The 25,558-nt window shown below is 35.6% G+C and overlaps 1 protein-coding gene and 1 long non-coding RNA gene across 9 annotated transcripts in view; one reads left to right on the top strand and one right to left on the bottom strand.

Moving 5' to 3' along the window:
- The window catches only part of CCDC171 (coiled-coil domain containing 171), a 443,161-nt gene that overhangs the window by 229,627 nt on the left and 187,976 nt on the right, over positions 1–25,558 (top strand). For all 8 annotated transcript variants that reach the window (XR_009210997.1, XR_009210996.1, XM_058431106.1 and 5 more), the window contains 3 exons: positions 8,795–9,021; positions 9,827–10,009; positions 15,652–15,837. Coding sequence is in view for 6 of the 8 variants with exons in the window: in XM_058431106.1 (XP_058287089.1) it covers positions 8,795–9,021; positions 9,827–10,009; positions 15,652–15,837 (596 nt within the window). In the remaining 2 variants the exon portion in view is untranslated. The remainder of the gene's footprint in view (positions 1–8,794; positions 9,022–9,826; positions 10,010–15,651; positions 15,838–25,558) is intronic.
- LOC131381923 (uncharacterized) lies at positions 969–17,769 on the bottom strand. The gene is made up of 3 exons (XR_009210998.1): positions 17,626–17,769; positions 3,116–3,192; positions 969–1,233 (listed from the first exon to the last, which is right to left on the bottom strand). It is a non-coding gene; the product is annotated as an uncharacterized LOC131381923 (long non-coding RNA).

Below are 25,558 nucleotides of genomic sequence, written 5' to 3'. Positions count from 1 at the left end.
AGAAGTAGCATCAGTATATTGTAGAATATTATAGAACATCTAAAAGTATATAAGAAAGTAAATTTAAACCTCGTGTAATCTCCTTATTAGAGACTATTAGTATTTATATCAAGTTGTTTTTTGGATATTTCAGTATAATTGGGTCATTCTATAGATACATTATTTTAATTATTCTTTCCCCCTCACTTATTATTTTAAATGGTTATAATAATGATATCATTTCATGGGGTTATAATGATGGTTAAATCGGTTAATGCACGTAAGCAGTGCTTGATCTGTCACATATCTTTATCCTCAGTATCAGCAGCAATATTCTTCCTTCTTATTGCATGAATTAACACTTTAGCTGGATAAACAACACCCTTCATGACCAGATTGTCATCTGTTTGTACAGTCTCACCTCCCAATGCTGTCCATAATAAACCTGCAATTTAAGCAAATGGAACTGCTTATTATTCTTCAGAAGTGAGATGCTCTCTTATGTCTCTAAACATATGAGAAAGAACTTTTCCTGTCACTAAACTTTAAAAGGAATTTGTTACATGGATTATCATATTGGAAATATTGAATAACATTGCAGATTCTGTCTTTAAATGCGATTTCATAGAAGATGCAGAAGTTTTTTTCTTGTCAGTAAAACTGAGAGCGTAATATTATATTGTCATTCTCTGACTGAAGTAGTCCAGGTATGTAGCTTTCTTGTTAATTTAAGTTGACAGAGAGAGAGGGCCAATAATATAGATTTATGATTGCGTAGTATATTCCTTAGGTAAGGGATCTCTTAACCAGGGGTTCATAGATCTCTTCTCAAAAGGGTCCACGGGTAGAATTCAGGAGAGCTGGGGGAACAGTCTATGGACTTGAATGAGAAAAAAATTACATCTTGTTTCACTATCTGCTAACAGAATTTTGACAGTTCCTTCAATTATGAATGGTAACGATAGACCATGATAATATTAGCAGCATAGTGACTTTGGTACTAATAGAAATCACAGATATTTTTATATTGTAATACAGTTACTGCAGCTATCTCACATGTAGTTTATGCTCATCTTAACTAATCCGTAATCATGAGAGTCATCACTTACATGGCAAGTAATCATAGTCTCCCCCGTACCAATGGATGCTGGTGCAGTGCAGCCAGCCAAGTGAAAGGACAACTCTGCATTCAGTTGTTCATCCATCACAGTGAGGTTCTGTGTACTGTTTGTTTATGTCGCTTTTCAGTATTCTCTAAATACAAAATTCTCTGTTATTTTCTTTGAAATAGCAGCCTTAAGCCCTTGGAAAGACTTCAGAACTCCTTCAAAAGAGTTACTGAAGTTACTTCTATCTAAATAGCATAAAATTTGAACCATGGATTCATAGTTCTTTCCTTTCCAGTACAAATTGCATTGAATATGTTGACCTAGCCAAAGATGAACTCATTGACTTTAGGACAAAAAACTTACCACACTAGATTTTGGATTTAAAAGCCTTGGAGAATTCTGGTATTTTTTGTGAAAAGCCCTCCACTATGTTGTAAAATGTACTATCGAAGCTTTAATTATATTTGTAGGAGTAAATACTATATTTGTGAATCAGGACTTTTATCACTTTTAAATATATAAAAAAACTTGATGTCCAACATGACATGTGTGATGCCTTGTTGAGGACTGCCCCAAAAGTTCAATGTTCTTATTTGGTTTATGCAAAAACTTTCACTATGCTATGTCTTCTAAAAAACTATCTTTATCTATATTTTAAATGTACTGTCTTGTACTTAATGGATTAATAATAAAACTTAAAATATTTTGAAAACTATATTACAGAAAAATTAGTTTCCCTTGTAATCCCACATCTCTTGATTTATGGATTTAAAATGATTATTCTGAGAAGGGGAGCCATAGGTTCCACCAGACTGCCACAGGTGTCTACAGCACAAATGTATCATTTGTCTAAAATGATAACAGAAGTATCATTTGTCTAAACCAGAATATGTTCCTGGATATTCTTATTTGGGGCCATTTGTATAATAATAAATAATACTGTATAAGAGTTATTGATTCTTAATCAGTGTTACACATCCCCTCTCTCCGTTGTCCAACACAGTTCCCTTATACATATGAGCTATTCTATAGCTAGCTGTTGAATGAATGAATGAGTAAGGTAGTGCATGGCGCTTTTAAAAATAGTTCTGTTATTTCTGTGAAAATGCTTATGCCCAGCGTAAAACCTTCACACAATACGGAAACCTGCACAGAAAGTAAAAATCACTCAAAGGCTCACCTCCAACTGTTCTTAACATTTTGATGATCTCTACAAGTATCCCATACATGTGTACAAATATAATCAAACGCACACAGTTTTACATGAGGGAATCGTATAATCATGCTTCATTGTAATTATTTTTAACCCCACTCAGTGGATAATGAATATCTTTTAATATCAATAAAATAAATCTATATCATTAATTGTATTTAGTTACACACTAGTTGCACTGTATATATCTACTATAATTTACTCAGCAAATTTCCTTTTGATAGGTATTTATTTTTTCTTATTTTTTTTCACCATTTTAAGCAATATTGTAATCAGCCATACTATAGTTAATATGCTTGTGTATAAAATCATTTTATACTTGTGCAGTTATTTCTTGGGCTAAATTCATAAGAAACGGGATTGTATATTTTACATTTAGAAAGTACTATCAGTATGCTTTACATTGTTTTTTCATGAACAGTGTTGACTGTTCTGGTTTTCTCATAATACCTTTGGCACACAAAATTTTGATAATCTCTTTGACCTTTATCAATGTAAAAGGCAAAAGACATTATATTATTACTTATTTGTATTCTTTGATTGGTAGTTAGGTTGCACATCTTTTCATTTGTTATAAGCCCATTCATATTTGACAAATGATCATACTATGATCATATTTGGGGGTGTGTGTTTGTGTCTTATGGAATTATAAAAACTCCTTGTGTATCATGTATATTAACACTTTATCATAGTGCAAATAATTTTGCAGCTTGTGTTTTAATTTTGCTTGTGATATTTTTATGTAGTTTAAAAATTACTAATCATTTATTTCTGTTTTTTGTTATGGTAAGTTGCTGAGAAAGGCTAGCCTTACCTCAAGGTAGTATTGCTCATATTTTAGTAGAATACTTTTGATACATTAAATCTTGAGTTTATCCGGCATTATTTTTCCTGTAAATAGTGAATAAATGATTAAACTATTTTTGCAGCCAGATGACCAGGTAGCTTTTTTGGGGGAGGGTGGGGGGGCAGAGTCTCTCTCTGTTGCCCAGGCTGGAGTGCTGTGGCCAGTCTCAGTTCACTGCAACCTCTGCCTCCTGGGTTCAAGTGATTATTGTGCCTCAGCCTCCCGAGTAGCTGGGATTACAGGCACGCGCCACCACATTCAGCTAATTTTTTGTATTTTTAGTAGTGACGGGGTTTCTCTGTGTTGGCCAGGCTGGTCTCCAACTCCTGGCCTCAAGTGATCTGCCAGCCTTGGCCTCCCAAAGCTGGGATTACAGGCATAATTTACCATGCCTGGCCTGCACCAGTATTTTTAAATTCTGTAATCCATGTTTTCCCTGATTAAGATATGCCATTTATAACACGTTAAATTATTGTTTAAGTTCATGGATCGATCTATTTCCTGTATTTCCAGTTTACTCCATTAGTTTCCACCTCTCTTCTAGTACCAGTATCATACTGCGTTTTTCATGAGTGTATATCAGTGTGTTTTACAATAAGACAAATTCACTTACTACTTTTTTTTTTGTAGTTTTCTGGGCTGTTTTGCCCAGTGATTTTTAGATAAAACATTGCTTTGAAGCAAACATCTTACTATAATGTTTGCCTCCCAAATTGGAAAAATGATGTCCACATTCTCATTTCTCAAATTATTAGCAGTTTGGAACACAAGCATAATTTTTGCTCAGAGGGAATGCTTTAAGATTGTGATATATTGGGGTCACTTAAAAGGAGTTGCATATAAAGTAAGTGGCATATAAATAGTGAAAGATGTTCCTGTGAAAGTAAGTAGGGACCAGATGTGTAGGACTTTTGAGCCACGTTTTAAGGAGTTTAAAATCCACTCTTAGATTAGAAGAAAGTAATTGAGGCATAAAAGCAGGCAGTGTGATGAGATCCTAGTTGTGTGTTACGAGTTATTCTATCTACTATGTGGAGAATGGATTGAAGAGGGGGAAGACTGGCGAAGAGTGCGTCTTAGATATGGCCATGACTACAGAGAAAATGGAATAAATTGGAGAAATACTAAGAACAAGAAATGATAATATGGCAAGGGAAATGGAGATGTCAGGGTTGACAAAATGTTACCAAGTGTGTAGAACTGAGTTGGAATTAAATTTAGTTAACAATACTCATTATTAATATTATTAACATGATTATTAACATTACTCATTATTACAGTATTATTATTTTTGCTACTATTATTATATTCATTACTAACATTATTTTAAACATTACTAATTATTACCTTTTTTGGTTAAAGGAATATTTCTCAATCTTTGAGTATGACGACTTCATTTTAATAAGAAAAAATGTTGTAGATTGCTCTGTCTTCCACATAATAGATGTATTTTGAGTAGCAGTTGATTTATGTAATGTTTTCAAGGGACTTTTAATCTTATTACTCACAATATCATTATTATTCACGCATATATTTTGTTAGGGCTAAATAAAGATCAAAATGCACAATGGTTACTGTAGCTAAAAGTAGTGGAAGTCTTGCAATAACTTTTCAATGTCCTTCCTTCCCCACCTCATCAAGATCTGCAGCCCACAGATTTAGAACTACAGGTCGAAACAATTCTTTATGAATTTGTTTTGAAGATTTTAGCCCTAGATGTACATTTTTTCCCCTTCTATTGGAAAAAGTAATTTCAGAATATAGGGTTTGCTTTTTTCATTAAAGACACATTTTATGAAATAAGAAGAAAGTGATTAACAAATGTATTTAACATAAGAATTTGTTAAATTTAACAAGCCAAACATTTACAACAGTCTAGACAAGTACACATGAGGAACTTTAGTGACTTTATTTTTTTCCTCTTATTTCTGTATTATTATATAAATAATTTTACAACTGTATCACTAGAGGATTTTTTTGTTTCTTCATTTTTTAAATGTAGAATTAATTGCACTCTGACCCAAAAGAAATGCAACAAAAACAAAGATAAATATAGAGGGGGCATAATTAAACTAAAAAGCTTCTGCACAGCCAAAGAAATAAGCAGCAGAGTTAATAGACAACCCACAGAGTGGGAGAAAAATCTTCACAATCTATACATCCGACAAAGGACTAATATGCAGAATCTACAAAGAACTCAAACAAATCAGCAAAAACAAAACAGTCTGATTAGGCCAGGTGCGATGGCTTATGCCTGTAATCCCAGCACTTTGGGAGGCTGAGGTGGGTGGATCACTTGAGGTCAGGATTTCAAGACCAGTCTGGTCAACGTGGTGAAACCCTGTCTCTACTAAAAACATAAAAGTTAGCTGGGTGTGGTGTTGGGCACCTGTAACCCCAGCTACTTGGGAGGCTGAAGTGAGAGAATCACTTGAACCTAGGTGGCATAGGTTGCAGTGAGTCGAGATCTCATCATTGCACTCCAGCCTGGGTGACAGAGCAAGACGCTGTCTAAAAAAAAAAAGTCATCAGAAAGTAGGCTAAGGACATGAATAGACAATTCTCAAAAGATGTACAAGTAGCCAATAAGCAGATGGAAAAGTGCTCAGCATCACTAAGATCGGGAAATGTAAATCAAAACCATGATGCCGTACCGCCTCACTCCTGCAAGAATGGCCATAATAAAAAAAAATCAAAAATAATAGATGTTGGCATGGATGCAGTGAAAAGGGAACACTTTACACTGTTTTTGGGAATATAAACTAGTACAACCACTATGGAAAACAGTGTGGAGATTCATTAAAGAACTAAAAGTAAATCTACAGTTTGATCCAGCAATCTCACTACTAGGTATCTACTCAGAGGAAAAGATGTCGTTATACAAAAAAGATACTTGCATACGCATGTTGATAGCAGCACAATTTGCAATTGCAAAAGTGTGGAACCAGCTCAGATTCCCATCAGTCAACAAGTGGATAAAGAAAATTGGTATCTATATACCATGGAATACTACTCAGCCAAAAAAAGGAACGAAATAATGGCATTTGTAGCAACCTGGATGGAATTGGAGACCATTATTCTAAGTGAAGTAACTCAGGAGTGGAAAACCAAACATGGTATGTTCTCACTCATATGTGGGAGCTAAGCTATGAGGATGCAAAGGCGTAAGAATGATACATTGTACTTTGGGGACTCGGGAAAGGGTGAGAAGTGACGAGGCATAAAAGAATACATTGGGTACAGTGTACACTGCTTGGGTGATGGGTGCACTAGAATTTCGGAAATCACCACTAAAATATTTATTCGAACACCACCTGTTCCTCCAAAACCTATTGGAATAAAAAAAATTGCCCTCTTTACTGTATAATGTGAACTATATTGTAAAAACACTTCTTATTATAGTATACATTATTTAGTGCTCTTACTGTAATTCATCGAGAGTCAGCAGTTAGGAACTTAGAGCATATGACTTTCACTTCTTAAAAATTTAGAAGAATGCATTGCAGAATTATATTGTCATTTAGTATCACCCTTCAGATCAGTCAGTGTCTACACAAACATTTCTGTGGCAAAGTAAAAAACCTTAGTTTTTTATTTATTTATTCCTTTTTAAAGACAGAGTCTCGCTCTGTTGCCCTCCCGAGTTCGAGCGATTCTTCTGCCTCAGCTTCCTGAGTAGCTGGGATTACAGGCACGTGCCACCACGCCCGGCTAATTTTTTGTATTTTTAGTAGACAGGGGGTTTCACCGTTTTAGCCAGGATGGTCTCGATCTCCTGACCTCGTGATCTGCTTGCCTCAGCCTCCCAAAGTGCTGGGATTACAGGCATGAGCCACTGTGACTGGCCTATTTATTAAAATTTAACTACAATTAATTTGTGCTTTTAAAGGCTCTTTATCTGTGAAAATTCTTTTTGTATCCTGAAATTTCCTAAAATAATGAACTTTTACATTGTTTATTTAAAAACAAGAACCTTTGACATATCGTAAGAGTTAACATTAGTTTCTCTTGGTATTCTTATGTTCAGCATTGTTGCAGTAGCTATGGAAATAAAAAGAAATATAATTTAACAAACATGTAAAAAATACCCATGTATGCTGGGCTGGCACCGTGAAGATAAAAAGAGTTCATTAAGATGAAAAAAGACACAGATAAATAATTGCAAGGTAGTTGGAGAAACAGGGAATACATATATATATTAGGTATTGAAATGATGTATTAAATTGAATATTATAGACAAATTTTACTGTTCTTTCATTCAACAGTGGCCTATTCATATAGTACTTTAGTAAATTCCTTTAACTCAGTGTTCTGTGTTATATGTTGATTGCCATATAAAGCTACTTAATTCTTTTTCATCCATTATTTATTTCAGGAATATGATTGTTAACAAAAGGACTGTGTATTTTCATTATACTTTGTCTTTTTTCCATGGGACTGTCACAGAGTATGTTTATAATGAGTGGCATATAGAATTAAACTTATATTACCTTATATTTAGAAGGTAATGCATCAATAACTGATAGAAATAAATTTTACCTGGAGGATATTATGCTTTTATTCACTTTATTTCCAATTTATGTATAACTCCTAAGCAAGATCACTTTCAAATTCTGACTGCTACATAGATTTTAAAATTTGTCTGTCCTTTAAACATTGAGGAACAAAATAAGTAGAATGAAGCTCAAATTTTGTAACAATGTTTCCATGAGACAGTTCTTTATGCCATAGCAAACCATTGGTTGGTTACTGTCTCAGTCAATGTTGCTCTTCAGTGTTGTATTCTTATAAGGATAAAACATTTTTAATTTGGTAAGACTACCCAAATTTGCTTTTTGTGCTTATGATGTAAAGACAAGATTTAAATTAACACCAACAGCAGAGGCTCTTAAAAATGTAGAATGTTATACTATGAATTTAAATAATCTTTCTGTGCTTGTCATTTTACATGGATAGTATCATAAGACAAGTAATGACAGATTAAGACGTACCTAGCAGAGGGAAAACTAAATTACATTACTTTATTAAGGCATAAATAAACCTATTAACCATTATCTGGAATACCAATTAGTAGAAAGAGCACTGACAATTTTATTTATCAACATTAAACACAATTATTAATTACAGACCTGATGAATCTAGCAGTAAGCAGGCCATGTTGGATATGCTGGGACCTTAAGTCCATTATATGAGAAGGATGATTACCAAAATTCTGTGGGGAAATAAGTAATTGTAGTTGTAAAATTTTAATTGCCTTGGAATAAGGCAAATTATATTTTCTTGTCTGAGAATATAAATAGTATGGCATGAAGGTAACAAGCTTCGGTAGTTGTAAATAGAAAATGGATTTATGTTAGGTTTTAAAACAAAGAAAAGAGTGATGAATTTTTAGGGTCATGCTATTCCATGTGAATGGCATACTGTAAATACATGCAGATTTTTTTTGATATATTTAATAGGTGAGCTATTCTCTGAATTCCTTTTTTTCATAGTGAAAATAATGTGGGAAGGAACTTTTTGAATGAATTACTACAGGTGAATGGGAATTATATAATTAAAAAATATTTTCATTATGTGATTAGCAGTGTTGTGAAATGAACAAGAGATAATTCACATTTTTGTGCCTTTTTTTCTTTTTCTTTGAAGATCCAAATTCCAGAATTTGTGGACATTTACTCATAGGTGCAGCCAAGAATTCTTTTGCAAAACTCATGGATAAAATTAGTCTGGTAATGGAATGTATACCTCTGCACAGTAGCAGGAGTATTACATATGTAGAAAAAGATTCCCTGGTTCAGAGGCTGGCCCATGGACTTCATAAAGTAAACACACTGGCCCTGAAATATGGTTTGTGTGGCCATGTGCCCATTATGGTATGTATACACTTTCATTTAGTAGTAACCTAAGAACTTGTAGGTTTAATTTTGAATTAGCCTAATTTGTAGTTTAAATTATTAGTTGTACATGAGTGTATCTGGATTTTCTTTATAGTTCATGTAAAATTTTAATACAGTAAATAAAAGTACTTCCAAATAAGTGTCCAAAATATCAAAATACAAAAATCATGGGCCAGGCACAGTGGCTGATGCCTGTAATCCCAGTACTTTGGAAGGCCAAGGCAGGTGGATTACCTGAGGTCAGGAGTTCAAGAACAGCCTGGCCAACATGGTGAAACCCCACCTCTACCAAAAATACAAAAATGAGCTGGGGATGGTTGTGGCTGCCGCGTACGAGCCTCTAATCCCAGCTGCTCAGGAGGGTGAGGCACAAGAATCGCTTGAACTCGGAGGTGGAGGTTGTAGTGAGACGAGATTGTGCCACCATACTGCAGCCTGGCCTACAGAGTGAGACTGTCTCCAAAAAAAAAAAAAAAAAAGGCATGACATTAGTGCTAAATTTAATGTTCTCTATAAATGCACTGCAACAGAATTGTATGAGACCTAAACAGCTGTCAATTTCATTTTTAGCTATCTAGATTATTTCTTTTCTCCAGATGTTCATTTTTCATTAGCCAAATTATTGGTCACATAAAAAATAAAGTTTTCACCTCCACGTTTCTGTAATAGCAAACACTGGTTTTTGGATAATCTAAGTTACATTTAATTTAGTAAAATGGTTATTGCTATTGTTAGTAAATCTGTAGTTACTGTTTATAAAATTGCTCTTGTTTAACAACAGAAAAGCACAGCATCGTTGCAGAAGCAAATATTTGGATTTACACAAAGACTGCATGCTGCAGAAGTGGAGCGCCGCTCACTACGCTTAGAGGCCACAGAATTCAAACGAAGTGTGAATGAAATGAAAAAGGAGCTTGACAAAGCCCAGAGTCTGCAAATGCAATTAAATGAATTTAAGCAGTCTGTAAGTATATATCATTTAGGAAACTGTTGCTTTGGTGATATTTATTTCTTTATCTCTATATCCTTTTTTCCTTAACTTTTGTTATGTTTGGTTTTTCAAATAATTCAAAACCCTATTAATAACATTTCTTTTTCTTCAGAAAACTTCCCGTCTAAAATGCCTCTGATTTCTGATGTTGGTGGCAGGTCGGGGAGTGGGGAGAGAAATTTCCTCTCTTCTTTTTTTTTTGAGATGGAGTCTCACTCTGTTGCCCAGGCTGGAGTGCAGTGGCGCTATCTCAGCTCAGTGCTACCTCTGCCTCCCAGGTTCAAGTGATTCTCCTGCCTCAGCCTCCCAAGTAGCTGGGATTACAGGTGGCTGCCACCACGCCTGGCTAATTTTTGTGTTTTTAGTAGAGATGGAATTTCTCCATGTTGGCCGGGGTATTCTCAAACTCCTGACCTCAGCTGATCTGCCCACCTCAGCCTCCCAAAGTGCTGGGATTACAGGCGTGAGCCACTGCGCCTGGCCTCTTCCCTTCTTATATTGAATATTTTGAGTAAGTTAGATTATTTAGTATGAAATCAAATTGCTTTTCCAAGGAAATGTTCAATTTATCTGACGTCCATCAATGACTTATATATATTATTTTACAAAGCAGAAAATAGCTGAAAAAGCAAGGCTGTATGCCAAATACCATTAGATCAAGAACAAAATGTCTAACTGTGTGAAGCACAATATAATGCAGACCTCCACATATTCTGTTTGCAGTTGGGATAGTTATTAACATTGCTGTTTTTAATGTGGATATGGGAACATAGAGTTAAAAGATTACCCTGAAACTTCAAGACTATACAACTTAAAATAGCTACTATAACTTCAGTTTAAATGTGCTTTTAAGTTTATCTTTTGATTAATTTGGAATTTACAGTTTTAACATTTGCAGTAACAGAGACAGCAGCAGGTGTAGTAGTTTAGTTATTAATCCTATGATAATGTAATTGTGCTAGTGTTAATTATTATTTCAAGTAGATACACCTTCAAAGCGCAAAGAGTTCCTATGAATTAGGCAGGTCAAGTAATCATGAATTACTCTTAAGCCATAGGTTTATTTTCAGTAAATGTCTAACGACACCATAATTTTTCCTTCTCTTAGTTTTTTGCTCAGAGAAGGAAAATTTAAGAGTTGACTTGCTTCAACTTTTTTTTTTTCTAATTATAATAGTTATACATAACGACCGTAAGTAAAAATACAAGAAAGTATTAAGAAGAAAGTTTAGACTGGGTATGGTGACTCATGCCTATAATCCCAGTGCTTTGGGAAGCCAAGGTAGGAAGGTTACCAGAGGCCAGGAATTCAAGGCCAACCTGGGCAACATAGTGAGACCCCATCTCTAAAAAAAAAAATTATATTTATTTTAAAAACGAGGAAAGTTAAAATCATTTTAATCTTACCACCCAGAACCAATCACTGTTGAAATGTGGATGCATTTTGTTCTCCACATTTCTTGTGTATATATGTGCCTGTGCATGCCTTTATGCACAGTTGTAGTCTGGAATAATTTTGTATGTACAGTTTGCATCCTGACTTATATAAATATATGTATACATGTATGCACTTAAAGTACTGTAATCATTTTCCTCTGTCATTAATTTCATTTTAGTTAAATGAATACTAGTGTGTCATGTGAATGTATCAAAATTTGAGTATTTCCCTTTTCTTAGATATGTGATTTTTTCCATTTTTTGCCATTTTACTTAAATAATAAAGAGATGTTTATACTTTTAAAAATGAATTCTTTTGAAGCTTGTCTCTCCTTCCGTTTGATTTGCTTCTTTATCATAGAAATAGTTGAATTTGGGATATTGAGATAGTCTACCAAAATGGACACACACAGTCATTTATGCAATTTGAGATTTAGAGTATAGTCAACTGTATTTAGATTTAGATAATAATGGCTTTTGTAAAAATTGGAAAATTCCTTACATATGTTGCTCCCTGGAAAATATATGAAGAATTCTAAATATTCTACACAATTTGATTTCCTAGTCCATAGTTAAGTATTAAGAAAACAAGTTTACATCTTTGATTAGTTTAGAAATAGTCAGGACTTAATTTCTAGAACCTAGAGAGAAGATTAGAGTTTGAGGGAAGGTTAGTGGAAGGTGACAGAACCCTCTTGTAAGGGCTTTGAATAACTGGCTTGCAGTAATTAAGAGTATGTTTGAGGAAGTGCTTAGCGTGAATTGCTTCCTCTGAAGTGTAGGAATAAAAATAGGATAATTGAGGGAAGAGGTACTTAATTTTTAGTTTATTTTACCTTATTGTTTGAGATGGAGTCTCACTCTGTCACCCAGGCCGGAGTGCAGTGGTGCGATCTCAGCTCACCACAGCCTCCACCTCCCAGGTTCAAGGAATTCTCCTGCCTCAGCAGGAGTTGGCGTTACAGGCGCCCACCACCACGCTCAGCTAATTTTTTGTATTTTTAGTAGAGACGGGGTTTCACCATGTAGGCCAGGCTGATCTCAAACTCCTGACCTCAGGTTATCTGCCTACCTCAGCCTGCCAAAATGCTGTGATTACAAATGTGAGCCACCACACCTGGCCAGTACTTAGTTTTTAGATATTGTCCTATAATTATAAGTTATGAAGTACGTGACGATTTCTAATATTTAGTGATCATGTTGACCATGTATCAGACACTGACCCTAGGCACGTTACAGGCATTGACTCATTTGGTTCTTATAATTATCTCACATACTATTATTATTTCTAATTTACAGATGAGGATTTTGGAGCAGATAGAAACTAAGTAACTTGCCTGGAGTCATGTAGTTATTAATGGAAATGACAGACTTTGAACTTGGTTCATGTGGCTCTAAAACTCATTCTTTTTTTTTTTTTTTTTTTTTTTTTTTTTTTGAGACGGAGTCTTGCTGTGTCACCCAGGCTGGAGTGCAGTGGCCCAGTCTCGGCTCACTGCAAGCTCCGCCTCCCAGGTTCACGCCATTCTCCTGCCTCAGCCTCTCTGAGTAGCTGGGACTACAGGTGCCCGCCACCACACCCGGCTAATTTTTTTGTAATTTTTTTTTTTTTAGTAGAGACGGGGTTTCACCATGGTCTCGATCTCCTGACCTCGTGATCCGCCCACCTCGGCCTCCCAAAGTACTGGGATTACAAGCGTGAGCCACCGCGCCTGGCCAAACTCATTCTTTTATCCACTTCATTATAGTGGTTAATGTTGATACCTAAGTGTGTTAATAAAGGGTTGTTATATTAAAAACATAATAGATGAAGAAAAGATGCTATTTTCCTCTAAGAAAATTGGAGACAGTGCCTGCAACCATTTGTCTCTCACTCATTTCAAACAAAGTGTATTGGAGAGAATAAAACAGCTTCTTTATAGTTGGTCTAAAATTATGAAGGGAAACATCCTGCTCACCAAAAGCTATTTAGTACTTTAATGGTTTTGGAATGCTGTGTCCATCTACAGAACTAAAGACAGTCGTTCTTTAACAGCTAACTTCCCCAGTCTCATGATCTTTGTTTATTAGCTCCTTACACTTGCTTTCACACACCATCTCTTTCTTATTCTGCATTGCTTTACTTGTTTGATTTTATTTACTTTACAGAGGAATAAACAGAATTGAGCCAGTGTCTGGGAGGGAACACACATTTTGTTAAAACAAGGAAGTCCTGCAAAATGGTGGGGATGTTGATGGAAAGATCTTTATTCACTTGATGGTCAAGTGGATTGAAAAGGACAGAATGGTCTCATGGCAAGGAGTGGTAATTTAAAACAACATATTAAAGATAAAAGAGGTACAAAAATATATGTTCACAAGACCTAGCGCATAGAGGGATGTTAATAAATAGAAATAGAACTGGAGTGCTGAGAGGAGACTGTTAGATTTGATGTTCTGAAAGCTGAGGGTTTGGTTGTAATAGCACAATGTGGAGAGTTCAGCAGCTGTTAAACAGCGAGTAAAAAGTTGAGTGTTCTGTATAATCCCAGCACTATACAAGTATCAGTGACATATTAGATATACCTTTTACTAGGTGACTATCTGAAAATGAGGCAACTTTCCTGTGTGCCTTGTGATCATTCTCTTTATATTAACTTAGGTAAATCATTAGACATCTGTTTTTATGCTACACTATTGGCTTTTAAAATTTCTTCGTTGTTGAGAAATGAACTCTTAAATTTTTGAGGAATGCACCCTTAAAAAGAGAAATGAGTTTTAAAAGACAGTTGCTTCATGGAAGTGGCAGGCAGGGTACCTGGTGCCAAAATAAAACTGAGTGCTTATGTATTATGATATAGAAGGACCTATATAATTGATTTATCCTAAAACTTAGTTTCAGCAAAAGTCTTTCTCTTTATATGAATTGCATGCTTGCTGTTGTTGGCCCATGAGGAAACTGTGACTATGCACATTTCTGTTTTTGTGTTATTTGTCAGAAAAATAAAAGACAAAGTCTATATTCCGTTACAATAGTTACTAGATGCTTAGAATCAAAAGGATTTTTTTTCCTGCTTTTTCCTCCCAGATTTTTTGAAATTTCAAATCAACCTGCTTTATATTTGTGGCAAATGATACTAATCCACCTCACATCCTGTTTTACAGTGGGAAAGTTAGAATTTTTAAATAGATACATGTATAACTTGTGTATTTAAGTGGCCTGAATCATTCCTTTGAGTTTTTCATATATATTTCTCAGGTTATCTACCTTTTGTGAAAACTTCCTCTTTTTTATACTTCACGATGTCTCTGTTGTTTGTTGTATCTAGATTTCATTTGTTTAAATATTTCGAACAGGAGATAATACAAGCTTGTCTTGCCTTGGATTCTCCATCTCTGTCTAGAACTGTCATTAGTTATTCCAGAGCAGAGTACTGTGCCGTCCAAAGCAGTCATGATATTGTAAAAACCATGTTGTGTATTATGATGTAGATTTTGTTGGCAGATGTTTATATATGAATACTATTTCATTCAACAAATACTGAGCATTCACTGAGTGCCAGGCAGTCTTCTCTATGTTGGATGAAAAGCTAAATGAAGTCCCTGCTTTGGGGATGCTACACCTTTATATGTGTGGTTGGTGGCAGGGTGTGGACAGGCAATAAAAAAAGTGAGATGAATTTAGATAATGATAATGACAATGGCTGTGAAGAAAATAAAACAAGATGGTATAATAGAGTGAGTGGGAGTTGGAGAGGTGTAGTCATGTAAGACCTGCCTAGGAGAAAACATTTGACCGGGGAGACCTGAATAATAACATACACTGAACAACAAACTTCTAGGTGATCACTTAAAAGCCAAGGAATTTGTTAAAGGTTTTAATTCCCACAATCATAATCTTTATAAAAAGTGCTCATGTATGAAAATTTAAACTTAGTATCATGGATTTATATGGAATTTAAAATGAATTTTCTAAGATTTTATTTTACTGAAAATGATAACTAAGTATGGCTGTTGTGCTTTAAAAATCACAGTAGTATTTTTATCTTGACTTATGCAATTAAGAAAAGCTAATTGTATTTTTTAATGTATCAAGTCCCTAGAAAGGTTTGTATTATATTCCTTTAGTTTTGAAGATGAAATGATGCAACAATGCAGTTAGCTTTATAACTGATTCTCCCCCCTCCCGCTTTTTACAGAAATTGATCACCCATGAGAAGTTTGAAAGTGCATGTGAAGAACTAAATAATGCATTACTTCGGGAACAGCAGGCACAAACGCTATTGAATGAACAGGCACAACAACTACAGGAATTGAATTATAGACTTGAATTGCACTGCAGTGAGGAAGCTGACAAAAACCAAACTCTTGGAGAAGCTGCTAAGGTAAGAGAATAAAGGGATATTTGCATAAAGGGATATTTTATCTATGTGTGGATCTTAGAGGGAATTATGATATCTCCTGAATAGGAATAGATCCCAAGATGTAAAATTTTATTCTATGAGGATAGAATGAAACATGTTGCTGAGACCTCAGTTATAAGCCTGCATTCACATGTATCGAGAAGGTAAAAGTAGGCTTTACTTGCTAGTTGAAAACAAAGTGAAGATCTTTTCCAGTAATAATAACAATTATTAACAATAACATTAACAGTAAATTTTTTTTTCTTTTATCTTCCTTATTTCTTCCTCTCTTTAGAATTTTCCTTTTCTTGTTTTGTACCCAATGGACTTTGGAAACTCCACGCATCTTTTGGATTCTGGAAGGTTTTGGTCTGGGTCTGATTCTTATATAAGTACATATTTGGGGAGAAGGGAGGTTTAGTTAGAAAGAGTTGTTCTCTCTGTCATATATTTGTGGTAAAGGTATTTCAAAGAAAAAGAGAAGCTATCATTTAAAAGTTGAGAAAATTTCATTAATGGGTTTAAATGTTGCCTACAAAGTATAATAGAATTCTAGTTTTTGATTATGAAACTTGTGGATTTTTCACTAGTGAGATTATATACGTTGGAATGGAACTAAATCCAGGGAAACAAAAATAATATAGCCTCTATATAGGATATCATACTTAATACAATTAATCAACTCAGAGTTGGTATTAACTTATACAAATAATATCTATTTATTCTGATATCTTAATAATACTATTATGATCAATGATAAAATAGCCAAAATTTATTGTTAACTTCCTGTTTACCAGGCACTATGCTAACTACTTTAAAACACTTATGTACTCCTCACACAAACTGTATGGGATTATAAAACACTTAGGTACTCCTCACACAAACTGTGTGGGATTATTCCTGTTTTATACATGAGAAAACAGATAGAGAGAGGTGACATAACTTACACGTTTCTTAGTAAGTAATATATCTAGGGAGTCAGATTTCACATCCGTCTTCCTAACCACCACATCATATGTTCCACTGATGGACAGCGTACATTTGCCAGGCTCTGTGTTAGTGTCTCTACATGAATTACTCATTTTAAACTACCTCTGTGAGGTAGGTACTATTATTATGATTTTGATTTTTTTTTTTGTTTAAATTTAGAGACTTCAATAAACTTGCCCAGGATATCCTGTAAATGTTGAAACTGGGATTTAGTTTTCAGGAAAATTAGAAAATTTTGAAATCTAAAGCAGGAAAATACATGTGAATTTAAAGAGGAAAATATAGACGTCCTTTAAGAAGAGGAAAAAGCGACCAGGAGGGTATTAGTATTTTAGAGTATATTTTTCCAAATATTTGTATTAAATTGAACCATTTGAAATTACTGTTTTTATAAGTGAAAACTAGACAAATGCCAGCAATTACAAATGACTCAACCTAATGCATATTATTTTTCTTACATAAATGAGAACGTACTTATATACTGTTTTGAAACTTACTTGTATTACTTAGTAATAGATTGTGAGCATTCTTGCTTACCAACCGATATGACTGTGAATTTTTTTCACTTTTTTTTACGCAAGTAATAAATATTCATTGTGGAAAAATAAGAAAATATAGATGAAGAAAAATTAAAATAATCTCAAATCATATCACCTGATATATCTACCATCAACATTTTGATGTATGTATTCCAGACTTAATGTTTTAAAAATATAGAAATATAACTGAATATAGGTTAAAAATACAATCATACTATTATACATATTGTTTTTTACTTACTTTCTTCAAACACCATGTCAAGGATTTCTTTCTATGCTAATAAGTGTAGTGGTATCTGTCAGGCCTCTGAGCTGAAGCTCAGCCATTGTAACATCTGTGACCTGCACATATATGTCCAGATGGCCTGTAGGAGCCAAGAAGTCTGGAGCAGCCAAAAAACCACAAAAGAAATGAAACAGGCAGTTCCTGCCTTAACTGATAACCCACCTTATGACATTCCACCATTATGACTTGTTCCTGCCCTACCCTAACTGATCAGTCGACCTTATGACATTCTTCTCCAGGAGAATGGGTCTCATGATCTCCCCACCATGCACCTTTTGACCCCCTCCCCTGCTGACAACAGATAACCACCTTCAACTGTAACTTTCCACTGCCTACCCACGTCCTACAAAGCTGCCCCTCTCCTATCTCCCTTTGCTGATTCTCTTTTTGGACTCAGACCACTTGCACCCAAGTGAATAAACAGACTTGTTGCTTACACAAAGCCTGTTTAGGTAGTCTTCTATATGGACATGCGTGACAGTATCATCATTTCCTGGCTGGTTGAATTCTTTTGGATGTATATTTTTTCTTATTTTTAACTGACAAATAATTGCATACATTTAGGGTGTATTTTGATGTTTTGCTACATTTATGCATTGTGGAATGATCAAATCAGGCTAACATTCATCTTTTCACATACTTACCATTTCTTTGTGGTGATAATCCACTTTTTTTTTTTTTTACCATTTTGAAATATACATTATTATTAACTGTACTTACCTTGCTGTACAATAGATCACCAAAATTTATTCTTTCTGTCTAGCTGAAACTTTGTGCCCTTTGATTAACATCTGCCCATCCCCACTCGCAGCTTCTGGTAATCACTTCAACGTACTGTACGTAACTTATTAACCTAATTTAATATTATAGACTTAGATTTATCCCAGCTTCTTCCTCCTCTTTCTCCTCCACCTCCTCTTCCTTCTCTCACTCCTTTCCCTCCTCTTCGTCCTTTTTTTCTCTTCTGCTTCTCCATCTCCGTTTGCTATTATAAGTAAGTATCAAGATGAACAAACTGATATCTAAATGTTACGTGCATATCTGTGATTATTTCATCAGGATGAATTCCTAGATGAGGAATTACTAGGTCAGAAACCACATACATTCAAAAAATGTACATATTGTCAATTGGCCTACAGCAAGTTTCTACTGATTACATTCTCTCCTAAGATATATGAGAATTGCACCTTTGGCCCTACCTGGCTATTACTATTTAAAACATTTTTGACAATTTGATAGATATGTCCTTGTTACTTTAATTTGTATTTCTTTTATTATTAGTGGAGTTGAAAATTTTTATAAGCATATTGGTCATTAAACAACATTTTTATGCTTCATGTCCTATTAATAGATAATGTAATGAACTGTGCTTTGGAAAAGCATCTGTGTCATATTGAAGTCTTTTTCTCTGTTATAGTTTGTGTTTAGGTATAATATCTTTAAGCAGATAAAGAGCTGTACATGTTAATTTTTTTAAATTGCCAGTAGCTTAAATATTGTTGTCAGGAGTGGAGAATTGTTTAATTACTATCTCTTAATTAGAACTAGCAGGTGGTAATGTGAAAATGCTCTCTTGTGGGAGGCAACATGGTTCAATGGAAAAAGCACTGGCCTTGGAACAAGTGTTCTTGAATTCAAATCCCAGCTCTGTTTTTGGGCAAATTACTTAACCTTCTGAGCCTCAGTTTCCTCTTCTGCAGAAATAAGGATAATGATACTTAAGTTACAGGATGTTTAAGAGAATGAATTAAGATTCTATTTGAAAAGCAAGGGTATGCTTGTTAAATATTCTGTTGTGTTTTCAGTAATGCTTTAAAAAATGCTTCTTTTTTATGTCCTGTGCATAACTTATTTTAAAAAACAAAGTATATTGTTTCTTCTTTTTAAAAACAAAATAAGATCATGAGTAGAAGATATGGATACAGAAGAAAAAACAAGTTATCTATGATTTATAATCTGAAAGCAATCACTTAACATTTTGGGAGTTTTGTTTTAAATCATATCTTTTTTTTTTTTTTTTTTTTTTTTTAAAGACAGGGTCTCACTCTGTTGCCCAGGCCACGACCTCCTAGGCTTAAGTAATTCTCCTGCCTCACCCTATCAAGAAGCTGGGTCTACAGGCACATGCCACCACACCCAGCTAATTAAAAAAATTTTTCTGTAGAGATGGAAACTGCCTATGTTGCCCAGTCCTGGTCTCAAACTCCTGAGTTCAAGCGATTCCCTTGTCTTGGCCTCCCAAAGTGCTGGGATTATAGGTGTGAGCCACTGTGCCCAGCCTAAATCATTCCTTTATATGTAATAGTTTTTATAAAAATTTAGACTGGATACTCAGAATGGCCTTTTGTTTTAATACAGCTAAATCTTGGATTAGACATTCCCTGCAATAAATGCAGTACATTAAGACATAAAGGAAATCTCCAAGGATAAAAATAAAACAAACGACAATATTGTCCAACGTCAGTATGTGGAAATCAAAGTTAACACCATGAGTAGATGCTAGGTTTGTCCTGGAGGCAAATACAGGTTGAGCATCCCTAATTTGAAAATCCAAAATCCAAAATGCTGTAAAATCAAACTTTTTGAGCACTGACATGACACTCAAAGTAAATGCTCATTGGAGCATTTCGGATTTCAGATGATCAGATTTGGGATGCTCAACCAGTAAGTATATAAATAATACAAACATTCCAAAATACAAAAATATTCAAAATCTGAAATACTTCTGGTCCTGAGCATTTTACATAAGGGATGCTCAACCTACCAATATTAATCCTGGAAATAGAAGATTAAGCTTTGGGTTCCACCAGCAGATAGGAGCTTGAACCTAAAGCTCCCACATTAAGATATTGCTTAATAACCTGAAAGGGATAATCAATAGTATTCCATTGTTCTAGGCAAAAGCTAAGGCAAAAGTCTATCTGGAAAAAGGCTTGCCTAATCCAGTTCCTTCAGAAGTCTGCAAAGAGTAAGATCAACGAAGTAACTGACACATGAATAGATAGACAGATATATTAATCTTTTTTTAAATTACACTCTAAGTTCTAGGGTACATATGCACAATGTGCAGGGTTGTTACATGTGCCATGTTGATGTGCTGCACCCATTAACTCGTCATTTACATTAGGTATATCTCCTAATGCTATCCCTCTCCCCTCCTCCCACCCTATGACAGGCCCCAGTGTGTGATGTTCCCCTTCCTGTGTCCAAGTGTTCTCATTGTTCAGTTCCCACCTATGAATGAGAACATGCGGTGTTTGGTTTTTTGTCCCTGCAATGGTTTGCTGAGAATAATGGTTTCCAGCTTCACCCATGTCCCTATAAAGGACATGAACTCATCCTTTTTTATGGCTGCATAGTATTCCATGGTGTATATGTGCCACATTTTCTTAATCCAGTCTATCGTTGATGGACATTTGGGTTGGTTCCAAGTCTTTGCTATTGTGAATAGTGCTGCAGTAAACATATGTGTGCATGTGTGTTTATAGCAGCATGATTTATAATCCTTTGGGTACATACCCAGTAATGGGATGGCTGGGTCAAATTGTATTTCTAGTTCTAGATCCTTGAGGAATCGCCACACTGTCTTCCACAATGGTTGAAACAGTTTACACTCCCACCAACAGTGTAAAAGTGTTCCTATTTCTCCACATCCTCTCCAGCACCTGTTGTTTCCTGACTTTTAATGATCGCCATTCTAACTGGTGTGAGATGATATCTCATTGTGGTTTTGATTTGCATTTCTCTGATGGCCACTGATGATGAGCTTTTTTTCATGTGTCTGTTGGCTGCATAAATGTCTTCTTTTGAGAAGTGTCTGTTCATATCCTTTGCCCACTTTTTGATGGGGTTGTTTGTTTTTTTCTTGTAAATTTGTTGGAGTTCTTTGTAGATTCTGGATATTAGCCCTTTGTCAGATGAGTAGATTGCAAAAATTTTCTCCCATTCTGTAGGTTGCCTGTTCACTCTGATGGTAGTTTCTTTTGCTGTGCAGAAGCTCTTTAGTTTAATTAGATCCCATTTGTCGATTTTGGCTTTTGTTGCCATTGCCTTTGGTGTTTTAGACATGAAGTCTTTGCCCATACTTATGTCATGAATGGTACTGCCTAGGTTTTCTTCTAGGGTTTTTATGGGTTTAGGTCTAACATGTAAGTCTTTAATCCATCTTAAATTAATTTTTGTATAAGGTGTAAGGAAGGGATCCAGTTTCAGCTTTCCACATATGACTAGACAGTTTTCCCAGCACCATTTATTAAATAGGGAATCCTTTCCTCATTGCTTGTTTTTGTCAGGTTTGTCAAAGATGAGATGGTTGTAGATATGCAGCATTATTTCTGAGGGCTCTGTTCTGTTCCATTGGTCTATATCTCTGTTTTGGTACCAGTACCATGCTGTTTTGGTTAGTGTAGCCTTGTAGTATAGTTTGAAGTCAGGTAGTGTGATGCCTCCAGCTTTGTTCTTTTGGCTTAGGATTGACTTGGCAATGCAGGCTGTTTTTTGGTTCCATATGAACTTGAAAGTAGTTTTTTCCAGTTCTGTGAAGAAAGTCATTGGTAGCTTGATGGGGATGGCATTGAATCTATAAATTACCTTGGGCAGTATGGCCATTTTCACAATATTGATTCTTCCTACTCATGAGCATCAAATGTTCTTCCATTTGTTTGTATCCTCTTTTATTTCATTGAGAAGTGGTTTGTAGTTCTCCTTGAAGAGGTCCGTCACGTCCCTTGTAAATTGGATTCCTAGGTATTTTATTCTCTTTGAAGCAATTGTGAATGGGAGTTCACTCATGATTTGGCTCTCTGTTTGTCTGTTATTGGTGTATAAGAATGCTTGTGATTTTTGCACACTGATTTTGCATCCTGAGACTTTGCTGAAGTTGCTTATCAGCTCAAGGAGATTTTGGGATGAGACGATGGGGTTTTCTAGGTATACAATCATGTCATCTGCAAACAGGGACAATGTGACTTCCTCTTTTCCTAATTGAATACCCTTTATTTCCTTCTCCTGCCTGATTGCCCTGGCCAGAACTTCCAACACTGTGTTGAATAGGAGTGGTGAGAGAGGGGATCCCTGTCTTGTGCCAGTTTTCAAAGGGAACTCCGCTGCTGATACCCAGGCAAACAGGGTCTGGAGTGGACCTTCAGCAAACTCCAGCAGACCTGCAGCTGAGGGTCCTGACTGTCAGAAGGAAAACTAACAAACAGAAAGGACATCCACACCAAAACCTCATCTGTACGTCACCATCATCAAAGACCAAAGGTAGATAAAACCACGAAGATAGGGAAAAAACAGAGCAGAAAAGCTGAAAATGCTAAAAATCAGAGCACCTCTCCCCGTCCAAAGGAACACAGCTCCTCACCATCAATGGAACAAAGCTGGATGGAGAATGACTTTGATGAGTTGAGAGAAGAAGGCTTCAGACAATCAAACTTCTCTGAGCTAAAGGAGGAAGTTCAAACCCATCTCAAAGAAGCTAAAAACCTTGAAAAAAGATTAGACGAATGGCTAACTAAAATAACCAGTGTAGAGAAGTCCTTAAATGACCTGATGGAGCTGAAAACCATGGCACGAGAACTGCTTGACGAATGCACAAGCTTCAGTAGCCGATTTGATCTACTGGAAGAAAGGGTATCAGTGACTGAAGATCAAATGAATGAAATGAAGTAAGAAGAGAAGTTTAGAGAAAACAGAGTAAAGAGAAATGAACAAAGCCTCCAAGAAATATGGGACTATGTGAAAAGACCAGATCTACATCTGTTTGGTGTACCTGAAAGTGATGGGGAAAATGGAACCAAGTTGGAAAACACTCTGCAGGATATTATCCAGGAGAACTTCCCAAACCTAGCAAGGCAGGCCAACATTCAAATTCAGGAAATACAGAGAATGCCACAAAGATACTCCTCAAGAAGAGCAACTCCAAGACACATAATTGTCAGATTCGCCAAAGTTGAAATGAAGGAAAAAATGTTAAGGGCAGCCAGAGAGAAAGGTCGGGTTACCCACAAAGGGAAGCCCATCAGACTAACAGCGGATCTCTCAGCAGAAACTCTACAAGCCAGAAGAGAGTGGGGAGGAATATTCAACCCAGAATTTCTTATCGATCCAAACTAAACTTCATAAGTGAAGGAGAAATACAATACTTTACAGACAAGCAAATGCTGAAAGATTTTGTCACCACCAGGCCTGCCCTACAAGAGATCCTGAAGGAAGCACTAAACATGGAAAGGAACAACTGGTACCAGCCACTGCAAAAACATGCCAAATTGTAAAGACCTTCGAGGCTAGGAAGAAACTGCATCAACTAACGAGCAAAATAACCAGCTAACATCATAATGACAGGATCAAATTCACACAACAATATTAACCTTAAATGTAAATGGGCTAAATGCTCTAGTTAAAACACTAAGACTGGCAAACTGGGTGAAGAGTCAAGACCCATCAGTGTGCTGTATTCAGGAGACCCACCTCATGTGCAGAGACACACATAGGCTCAAAATAAAGGGATGGAGGAAGGTCTACCAAGCAAATGGAAAACAAAAAAAGGCAGAGGTTGCAATCCTAGTTTCTGATAAAAGAGACTTTAAACCAACAAAGATCCAAAGAGACAAAGAAAGCCATTACATAATGGTAAAGAGATCAATTCAACAAGAAGAGCTAACTATCCTAAATATATATGCACCCAATACAGGAGCACCCAGATTCATAAAGCAAGTCCTTAGAGACCTACAAAGAGACTTAGACTCCCACACAATAATAATGGGAGACTTTAACACCCCAATGTCAGCATTAGATCAACGAGACAGAAAGTTAAAAAGGATATCCAGGAATTGAACTGAGCTCTGCACCAAGCGGACCTAACAGACATCTACAGAACTCTCCACCCGAAATCAACAGAATATACATTCTTCTCAGCACCACATTGCACTTATTCCAATTTTTTTTTTTTTTTTTTTGAGACAGAGTCTCACTCTCTTCCCAGGCTGGATTGCAGTGGCTGGATCTCAGCTCACTGCAGGCTCTACTTTCCAGGTTCAAGTGATTCTTCTTCCTCAGCATTCCAAGCAGCTTGGACCACAGGCACATGCCACAACACCTGGCTAAGTTTTGTATTTTTAGTAGAGACAGTGTTTCACCATATTGGCTAGGATGGTCTCGATCTTCTCACCTCGTGATCTGCCTACCTCGGCCTCCCAAAGTGCTGGGATTATAGGCAGGACAGATATGTTAATCTTATATGCAGCCACATTGCTAAACTCTCTTGTCATTTCTAATACTTTATCTATACTCTCTAGTGCATAGACAGTAATATTTATTCTATAATGATAGTTTTGTTTTTTGTTTTCAAATCTTATTCCTTTAGGTTTTTTTTTCTCCTGCTTTACTGTACTGGCTAGGATACAGTGTTGGGTGGAGGTGGAGGTGGTAGGCATCCTTATATTGTTTCCAGTCTTAAGGAAAATCTTTTTTTATAATCAGAAAAGGAGTAATTGATATTACATTTTTTTTTTTAATTTTTAAATTAATTTTTTTGCACACAAAAACAATAAACATTTTCTAATAATACATACAAACAAAAAGATGCGTATCAAACATATTAGGAAGGTTGCACATGGGAAGTCGGGGAATAGAAATGGGGGGTGGGAGTTAAAATAAATGAGAGAGGGACTTTATATGGATCAGTGATAATAACTCAATCCTCTATTTGACAAAGAAGAGGGAGAAGGAAGAGGAAGAAAGAGAAAGTGGGATAAAGGATCAGAAAGGGAGGAAAATAGAAAAAATTAGAGTATGACTCCAGGGTAGACCTGTTTTGTTGTCACTGAGTTGGTTGGTTAGTTTGTCTGTTGTATTTTTCATGTTTCGCCATGTTGGCCAGACTGGTCTC

The sequence above is a fragment of the Hylobates moloch genome, unplaced genomic scaffold, assembly GCF_009828535.3.
Source record: "Hylobates moloch isolate HMO894 unplaced genomic scaffold, HMol_V3 SCAFFOLD_19, whole genome shotgun sequence".
Lineage (NCBI taxonomy): Eukaryota > Metazoa > Chordata > Mammalia > Primates > Hylobatidae > Hylobates > Hylobates moloch.
The sequence above is the reverse complement of the archived record's forward strand: the minus strand, read 5'-3'. Positions and strand labels throughout refer to the sequence as shown.